Source organism: Felis catus, chromosome B2, assembly GCF_018350175.1.
Source record: "Felis catus isolate Fca126 chromosome B2, F.catus_Fca126_mat1.0, whole genome shotgun sequence".
Taxonomy (NCBI): domain Eukaryota; kingdom Metazoa; phylum Chordata; class Mammalia; order Carnivora; family Felidae; genus Felis; species Felis catus.
In genome coordinates this window covers 102,287,413-102,296,662 of record NC_058372.1, presented here as the reverse complement: position 1 = coordinate 102,296,662, position 9,250 = coordinate 102,287,413, and the positions used below count along the sequence as shown (strand labels likewise).

General features: G+C 51.0%; 1 protein-coding gene and 1 long non-coding RNA gene across 5 annotated transcripts in view; one reads left to right on the top strand and one right to left on the bottom strand.

The window, feature by feature from the left end:
• Positions 1 to 363: 363 nt before the first annotated feature.
• MARCKS (myristoylated alanine rich protein kinase C substrate) lies at positions 364 to 4,911 on the bottom strand. Its single transcript, XM_023254273.2, has 2 exons — positions 4,338 to 4,911; positions 364 to 2,499 (listed from the first exon to the last, which is right to left on the bottom strand). The coding sequence occupies exons 1-2, from the start codon at positions 4,437 to 4,439 to the stop codon at positions 1,594 to 1,596; spliced, it is 1,008 nt and encodes a 335-aa protein (XP_023110041.1). The 5' UTR covers positions 4,440 to 4,911; the 3' UTR covers positions 364 to 1,593.
• A 2,096-nt stretch (positions 4,912 to 7,007) lies between these two features.
• Positions 7,008 to 9,250, top strand: part of LOC109499850 — a 68,031-nt gene continuing 65,788 nt past the window's right edge. Inside the window, exon 1 of one of the 4 annotated variants that reach the window (XR_006598192.1) lies at positions 7,008 to 7,508. This is a non-coding gene — a long non-coding RNA (uncharacterized LOC109499850). The remainder of the gene's footprint in view (positions 7,509 to 9,250) is intronic. The other 3 variants (XR_006598191.1, XR_002742416.2, XR_002742415.2) reach the window with 3 other exon arrangements.

Sequence of the window (9,250 nt, the reverse complement as noted above, 5' to 3'; positions counted from 1 at the left end):
AAGTTTCTGGACCTGCATGACAAAAAATGTATTTTAGGAAACTTCCATATGACATTTATAAAGAGTCTTCGGGTCACATCACTTTCGTATTAAATGATTACTTTCTGACATGCTATATAACTACAATAAAAATAATTGTTGAGTTTTTAAATGAAAATTCAATGCAGGTAAATGGTTACAGACATGGAATGTTCTAAGAGCTTCCTGTATGTAATCTGACACCTCTGATTATGAATTTCAGTTTGAAAACTTCAGATTAAAAACCACAATAAAATTTACTCTTGATGGCATGCAAGATGTTCCTCAAAATTAACCTTAAGACCTAGAAGTCTTGGTAGAACATAAATAAACACAACAAATTTGTACATTTTATTCACATTTATTTTTCGCTTTTAGTGTGCTCACAGAAAATTAGAACACCTTAAGCAGGAGTTTAATAGCAATTTTTGTAAGCAAAGTTACATTCCATCTCTAAGTCAAATTGGTCAAAGCTTCTCCAGTATTTACAAAACATGATAGACAAGATGCTACACAAAACCATTGCATCTGAAGATTTTTTTCCTTTATTCTCAAAGACGACTGGAAAAGAAAGCATTGTCTGCTGTAATCAAAAACATACCACAGTATAAACAGTAACCATTCCACTTATCACAGCTTGGTTGAGTTTAAAATTTGTGTTTAAAAGGTCCAAGATGACTGCAGTTTTACAAAAATGGGCAGGGTGGAAAGTTGCAAACTTCATGTGCTTCTGGATATCAAGATTTGTTTTTATACAATAGTCACAGTTAAAAACACCCTGCTGGTAATACATAATTACACTTTATTAAGGTCATAAACCAGCAATAAACAATAAAGCCTATACAACTTGTAGTTCTACTTAATCACTGACTGGTACAGCTAACATGAGATAAGTGAAAAGTTCCTATGGTTTAAATGAACTCCTAAGACTATGATCTTTTTTAAAATCTGGGTATTGGTGTTTTTTTTTTCTTCTCTTTCCTTCTTAGTCAAGACTTGTAGTGTTGTAAACCTGCCTCACAAAATACATCGTAATAACTTTTCTTTAAAAAAAAAAGAAAAAGACTAAGCCTTTACACCATCATTTATTTCTAGCGGTACGTTACTCTTGGCAATGTCACGCACCACTTAAACTTCCCCATCGTGGCCCCTATCACTTCATCTGATATCCCTTTTGACCCACCCATCTCCTTCATATATGGGCATGTCCATAGATTGACAAAGAAAGTTTACATTTTTGAATAAAGATGCAAAGTATGCAAAAAACATTAATACTGATGCAAAAAATAAAAACAAAAGAGAAACAAGGCAGAGGAAGGTGTTTAAGCTCTCCTCGACCTGTTGGAATGGTGGTAACAGAATGATCTGAGATGGGATCTGTGGGGGGAGGAGGGGGTGGGGGAACAAAATTTGTTGCTTAAAAAGAAAAGGAAAATAAAAAAAAGACATCTTTAAAATCAATCCCTGGTTGTAGACAAGTTCTCCAAAACCAGTACCTGGCACCACTCCAACAAACAAACGGGGGGGGGGGGAGGGGGAGAAAAGTTCTTCGATTATCTCAAAACTCGGGCCCTTTTACTCTGCCGCCTCCGCTGGGGGGGCTTCTGGACTGCACTCGGGCTGGGCCTCCTGTGACGGGGCTGCGCAGGCTGACGAGGCTGTCGCGGCCGCCGCCTCCTCCGCGGGCGCCGCCTCCTGCTCCGGGGGCGCACCGGGCCCGGCGGCTGAGGGCGCCTCGCAGGCAGCGGCGCTGGCCCCGGCCTCCTCGGCCTTCTCCTCGGCCTTGCTGGGCTCCTCGGGGGGCTTGGCCTCCTCGCTGGCGGCTGGCTTCTCGGGCGCGACGGCGGCCTCTTCGGGCTTGGCCTCCTGCGGGTCGCCGCCCGCCGCCCCCTCCTCACCCGCCGCGGCCTCCTCGCCCGGCGCCGCGGCCGCCTGCTCCCCGGAGGCCGCGCCCGCCTCTGCGGCGGCCGCAGCGGCGCTCCCGGAGGCCTCGTCCTTGCCGCCTTCGGCGGAGGCGCCGGCTGCGCCCTCGGCCTCCCCGCCCTCTCCCGCTTCCTTCTTGTTCTTCTTGAAGGAGAAGCCGCTCAGCTTGAAAGACTTCTTGAAGGAAAAGCGCTTCTTTTTTTTTTTCGGGGTCTCGTTGCTGGGCGAGGGCGTGGCCCCGTCCTCCGCCTTGGGCGAAGACGTCGAGGAGGCGGCCGACGCGGCCTCCCCCTCCGCGGCCGAGGGCGAGCCGGGCTCGGCGGCCTCGCCCTCGGCGGGAGCCTCCTTCTCCGCCGGGCTGGCCCCGGCCTCGGGGGCGGCGGCGGCGGCCGGCTCCTCCTTCTCGGCCGCGGCGGGCGACGCCGCCCCGCTCCCGGCGCCCGCGGGCTCCTCCTTGTCGGCGGCCGGGGCGCTGCCGTTGGCCTGCAGCTCCTCCTTGGCGCCCGGCTCGGCGGCCGCGGGAGAAGCGTCGCCGTTTACCTTCACGTGGCCATTTTCCTGCGGGGCAGAGAAGGCGGGATTGTCACTGAAGCGGCCCGGGCGCCGCCATCGCCGCCCCCACCCTGGGGCCGGGAGGGACAGGCTTCCCCGCTGGGCCCCTCTCGCTTTGGAGACCCCCCCACCCCCTCATGGGGAGGCAGGGTTGCCTGCCTAGACGAGCGCTCTCCGAAGAAGCGGGGCAGTGCCGTTGGGGGCGCCCTAAAGACACAGCAGGAGCCTCGACCCCTCAACAAATGCCCTGCGGATGGAAGAGGGCCGAACCCCAGACGTAGAATGCAAAGGGTAACCTATTCCAGCCTTCGCCTCACGGGCTATGCAAAAAAAGCCACGTAACACACGATACACCAAGCGCCCTTTGGGAGAAGGCACAGAGCCAGAGTCGGTACACAGTCCCCCTTTCCCCTAAACCCTAAAGGGCTCTTCAAAACACCGAGAACTCCCAGGGGCATCAGCGCTCCAGCCAGAAGCGCCTGAGCTGCGCGCGCAAAGGTCCTACGCCCCCTAGGGCTTGGGGTCGCCAGGGGGCGCTGCGCCTCCACCGCGCAGAGCTGGGCGCGGGCGGGCGCGGAGGGGCGGGGCCGCGGGGCCACCCCGCCCTGCCCAGCCCGGCCCTGCCCGCCGGCCGAGGCGCCCCCGAGCCCGGATCGCGCAGCCGAGAGTCCACAAACAAAGCTCAGGTGGCTTCCCGGCATCCTGGTCCGAATAAAACCAACAAGGCAGGGGGAAACCCATTATTTCTAAGATCTTGCCTCCGCTTCCACGCCCACCTTCGCCTACGATTCTGTGTAGCCGGGGCGCGCCACGGCGGCTCGTCTTACATTTTTAACGGGTTCAGAGCCTCTTGGCAGAGCTCGCCTTCCCCATTAGGTTAGAGCAGGCGAAGCTACACGGCCTCTACTCTAGGAAAAGAGGCGTGGTGGGTGCCCAGTGTTTTCAAAGCAGCCACCCATGGCCGACCTCTCGCGCCCACCCAACCGTGGCCATCTGCCTGGGTCCGGGCAGCTCCGGGGTGGCCCCCCGCAGTGGTCTAGGCGCCAAGCACACGCACAATCCCATCCGAAACACCCGAACTGTCTCTTCTTGACCATCTGGAGAGGGTCTTCAAGGACTCACCGAGTCTTCCCACCCCAGGGATACCATTTAAAAGTCAGATGGGTGTGTAATTCCACAGACAGCTAACGAATAAAGGCTTAGAACAGTGGGAAAGCCCCACCAAAAGACACTGTAACCCTTCTGCCCAGCAGATACTGAAACCCTTCTGCCCAGCTCCAGCCAGCCAGCCAGCAACCTTTCCAAGAACCCAGGGCTTGCCGCCTCAGCATACAATAAGACAGCTTTTCCCTCCTAGCCTTTCTCCACCACCTTCCCCATTCCCCCCCACCCCCTCCCCCTCCAACAATCACACCAGTTCAGAAATCTTGAAAGCGACCCAATCTCGACAGCAAACACGGAGAGCCACCCAAACACCTTTGTGCCCACCAAACACATTTGCAACCTGACTGGGGGAGGGGGGTTAGCACCTAGCTAGTCACGTTCTGCCAAGCTCCAAACACGCCATTTTAGACGATTTACCACTTCTTTCCTCGCGTCTACACAAGAATTTGCCAGGATTCTCCGGGAACCACTCCTTTGGGGGTGGAGGAGAGGACCCCCCCCCCCCCTCCTATGAGAAATTGACAATTTAGGCTATCGCTTTCCATTCAACTTTCAGACTGGAATCTGGCCACGCTCCTCTCTCCGCCGAATGCGCCTCGGGCGCGACCAGGAGGGAAAAAGAAGCGTCGGGACTAGAGAAAGACACCAAAGAAATGACCAGAAACACGGGTAGAATTTACCTGCCCGTTCGCTTTGGAAGGCGACGAGGCCACAGCCGCCTCCCCGGGCCTCTCCGCGGTGGCTTCTCCCTTCGCAGCGGTCTTGGAGAACTGGGCACCCATGCTGGCTTCTTCAACAAAGAAACTCAACAGATCCAAGGGGGGAACAAAGAGCCTCCGGTTGGTGTAACGACGGGGCGAGCGGCAGTAGCAGCGGCGGCGGCAGCAGCGGCGGCGGCAGCAGCACACACACCGGAGGGAGGGGGGAGTGGGGGTGGTGAAGAGGACAGAACAGAACCGATTAAATACACTCCGGATAAAAAAATTTAAGTCGAAGAGATAAAAAAGCAGCAGCGCAGGAGGGAGGGAAAAAGGGAGGAAAAGTCGAGCACAAAAAAAGGAGCCCAAGTGTAGTTTTTTAAAAAAAAGAAGTAATAAAAAAATCCCAGATTTGTAGCCGCAATGTAGACAAGAGGAAAATGGAGAAATCTCCCTGGTTGCTAATAAGATGCGGGGTCCAACGCCCAAGTGCACAGATGAATGGGCTCGCGGGCGCTGACGCGGCCCCCGCGCGCGCCGGCCAATCCGCGCACCGCACACAAAGCAGGGGGCGGAGCCTGCGCGCCCGGCGAACAATGGAGCCGCGCTTTGCAAATGGTTTGAAAATCAGCCTCAGACCGAGAATTAATGTCCTCCAAATAAATAAATCAATTAAAAAATACATGCCTCTCGCCTCCCTCTGCTTGAAAATAATAATGCATCACTTGATTGGCTTGCTTTGTTTGGAATTAATTAACGCGGGAGGGGGGGTACTTGTGGCTGGGGGCGGAGAAAGCGTTAACTTGACTCGCTTTGACTCTTGTCGGTCTGTATCCGTGTCTGTCTCTCTCCACTCGCTCCCCTCCCCCATCTTCCCTGTGTGTTTATGTGTATGTGTGTGTGTATGCGAGTGTTAAAGACAATGGTTAGGATTTGTGTGCAGCATGTTTTCTTTCTCCGTGTTCCATATTGGTTTCACAGATATTGCACAGGGTTTGTTTCTTTAACGGTTGCAAACGTTATATCGCCCCCGAATTGAAAGGTATTTAAACCACGAAGATCGAATTTCATCAAACGACATCTCGAGTTAGAATTAGGTCTGTAGGCCAGATGTGGAAAATGCAAAAGCGGCAAGGAGCCTAAGCCACACTCCCTTCCCTATCCCGCATTGGCATGAAATAAAATATTTCGATATTGGCCTGCGACGCTCATCGAATCCCCCCACTCCCGACTATTGCCAAATAGTGATTTTTTCCCCCACAATATAAAGTGAGGGCCATTTACAAAAGATCATAACGGTTCGCATTTTATCACTGTATGAAATGACAATTTTTCTCTATGGTGAAACGAGACACAGCCTCGAGTGTATGAATCCAAATACGCGGTTGGGAAGCAATTCACGTAGATATGAATCATTTTCAGCCGATTGCCAGGATCGGATGGACTCTTTCTGAACATGTGTAAGTGTGCATGCAAGCGAGTGTGTTCTTTCTTGGAAGGGAGGGAGGCAGCAGCGATGAAATGCTAAACAACCGGATTGACGATTACAGTTCTAACGAGAAACTGCATGTTGAAAAATAGCAAGAAGATCCCTGAACGCTCCGGTCTAGCTTGGGTTCGAGAAAAAGCTTCTGTAAGGGGACACAGAGCACCTCCATCTGCACCCCTCGCCACCAAAGAACCAGACGCTATTTGTGTGTGAAAGACAAGGCACTGATTTAAAGAAGGGGAGGAGGCGGTCAAAAATCAAGGATACAGCCTAATAAACATTCTCCTACCGCCTACATTTTTTGCTCCCAGAGTTTTCACTCGTTTCCACATCAGACCCTTTTCTCGTTTACGGTTAGTAATCCTGAAATGAATAATCTTTTGCTTATGGAGAGGAGAAGCAGTCGAGAGAATGGTTCATTTCTCCTGGTGTTGGCTCGGAATTCTCAGTTTTATTTTCTGCTTATTGTAGGGAAATGGGTCACACTTTGAGTGAAAAAGATGGTTGGTTCAAGCCAATAACTCTTTGTTCAAGTATTGCTTTGAAAATCACCAAGCTGTACATCGTTACACGAAGCTTCGTCTTCTCACTGTCCACTGCCTTCAGATGCATCATTCACTCACGAAGTCATATTCCCCAGAGCTGATGGAAAGACGTTTCCGTAGAAGTGTATCCTGCCAAACATGTTATCACCCTTAAGGGAGCCCGCTGGCCTGGCCCAAGCCCCCAGCCGCCGAGGTGGACGCGAATTTCTTGTATTAGCGGAGTTCCAACTTGAAAACCCAGCTGGGCTGATCCAAAACCACCATCCAGGCGATTCCCAAAAGCTCATTTAAGGTTGTTGCTAGCCCCCACCCCCAACGTGAATCGTGCCCCTTCCTCTGCATCCCCCTCCTAGTTTTAACTTGGGGGGATTGCTAGCTCGCTTTCGGATTTTCTCGCAGACGCGTCCTCAGCCCTCCATTTGGGGGCTGCTTTTATTGCTCCTTTGTTACCAGACTGCCGTGTAGCTTTCCCCCCTTTTCTTTCTCGAATGCCTATTTGCCTGGTATCGGCTTGTCTCCCTGGCAACGGCCACGAAAGATTCGGAGCCCCGGACGGGGGGAGGGGAAAGGGGCGGAGCCGGGGGGTGGTCAGGGAGTGGTGGAGGGGAAAGAGAGGCCGAGCGAGAGACAGTCAGACAGACAGCGTAGCAGATGGCCGCGCGAGGGGGCGGGGTCCAGGCGGAGCGCGGGGGGACCCCAAGCGTCGGGGCGCGAGGGAACCAATCAATTCCCGCAGCCGCTCCGGGGCTAGAAAACAAGTGTAGACGCAGAGATTCGCGCCCCACCAGCGGTCCCTAGTTTACGGTAGAAAACACGATTTCCTTTCGATACGAAAGCGTGTGTAGAGCGTAGTTCGGAGAGCCGGCGGTCCGCAGTAACTGGCTAGGGGAGGCGGTTTGCGGCTGCCCGGGGCGCTGAGCGCTGGGGCAGTTTCTCCTGACCTCTCCCTGCGTCGGGCCAGCCAAAGGGAAAGCCTCGAATGGGAGAGAGGGGTGAAGGCAGAGGATGGGTGAGGAAGGAAAGGGCTGAGAAATGGCAAGAGCCCATCCTGCCTCGGAAACTACATAATGGCAGGGAAGGACCGCCAGCAAGACTGGAACCAGTACAAGTTGCACAGTTGTGAGTATACAGTCCCTCAGGAGTTGGGTGTTCTCGCGCCCAGAGCTAAAGGTTCCAGATCAAACGCTAAGTGTACAAATATGATTATTTATCTAAATATAATTAAAGAACCCCAGAATGCACGGTGAAAATGTAAAACAGGTAAATCCCCGTAACCAACTCACCGAGAGGAAACAGGTTTTTTTTTTGTTTTTTTTTTTTTGTATTCTTTTCACCAGGGACTAGGCTCTTTATTTCTAAGATGATGGTAATCTGTATGTGATCCTAGCAAAAGAAATATTTATTTAGAATACCTCAAAGTTATTTTTCTCTTAAATTGTTAGCACTGGAAGGAATGTTTAGAGATATTTACACAAATTCTTGGGGGTCTTACTCTGTGCCACACGTACCGATCTAGGCCTTGTTGTCACATCAGTGAACAAGACAGGTGCGGTCCCTAGCCTCAGGGAGCTTACATTTTAGTAGATCGTCTAGTTTCATCCCCCCACCAGGTGAAAAACCAGGCCTATGGAAGTTGCCAGATTTTGTCGGAAGGTAGAAGCAGGAATGGAGCTCACCCCCTTGATTCCAAGTCCCCAGCTTCTTCCACTGCTGCCTGGTGCTGTCTGGCCTTCACCTGATGGCACATATTCACTGGGTAGTTCCCCTCATTGGTTCCTAATTTTATTTATTTATTCAGCTGCTGCTAAGTACCAGGAAGAGGGCTAGACATCAGCTGACACCAGAAGTACAAGGGCATGGTCTTTCCTCTCATGGAGCTCCGGCCTCATATTATTATCTCTTAAAACTTCTTAGAATGTGGAGGAAGAGAACAAAAGACAAGATTGTGTGCTAAAACAAACAAAAAATAGTAAAGAGGACCGTTGTCTAGATTCCAAATTAAATACGCCTTTTTCATTCGAAAGCTTTCATTCATTCACAGGACATGAGATCCTACTGTGTTTATGGTGTTGTGCTCCATATTTCATCCTAGATGTTATAGTACCTGAACTTCAATTCCACTGCCATTGATTAGTTTGGAATATAGTGAGTAGCAAAACAGACGTAGTCTCTCATTGATTCAACAGATATTTATTGAATTTCTAGCATGTGCCGGACATTTGGAACGTATCAGGGAACAAAAGAGACAAGAAATCTTTACGGACCTTACGTGCCAGAGTGGAGAGAAAAACAAAACTTCATAACTATAAATAAGCAAATTATATGGAATGTTAGAAGCATGGAAGTGTTGTGAGGAGGGGGGAGCCAGAGAAAAGTAAGGGAAATGGCAGAGTCGAACACTGAGATTGCAAATCAGTTTATAACTGTGAGTGGTCATATGTGCTCTGAAGGGAGATGCAGGGTGCTATAGGATAGTCTAATTTAGTTAGGAGAGTTAAAGAAGGCCCTTTTAAAACAGTGACGTTTAGGGACACTTGAGTGGCTCAGTCGGTTGAACGGCTTCGTGTTCCATGGTTTTTGCTCAGGTCATGATTCTAGGGTCCTGGAATTGAGCCTTGCATCCGGTTTGGCACTGAGCGTGGAGCCCCTTTAAGACTCTCTCTCTCTCTCTCTCTCTCTCTCTCTCTCTCCCCCCTCTGTCCCTCTCCCGCATGTGTGTGCTCTCTCTCTCTCTAAAATAAAACATATTAAAAAAAATTATGAAGGGGCATTTGGGTGGCTCAGTCAGTTTAGCATCTAACTCCGACTCAGTTCACAATCTCATGGTTTGTGAGTTTGAGCCCCATATCCAGCTTTCTGCT

What these genes read in the sequence shown, in the direction of transcription:
- MARCKS (XM_023254273.2), bottom strand. Translation starts at nt 4,439, where the DNA reads ATGGGTGCCCAGTTCTCCAAGACCGCTGCGAAGGGAGAAGCCACCGCG. An exon ending in CTTCCAAAGCGAACGGGCAG is followed by an intron (nt 2,500 to 4,337) that starts GTAAATTCTACC and finishes TCTGCCCCGCAG; the next exon opens with GAAAATGGCCACGTGAAGGT.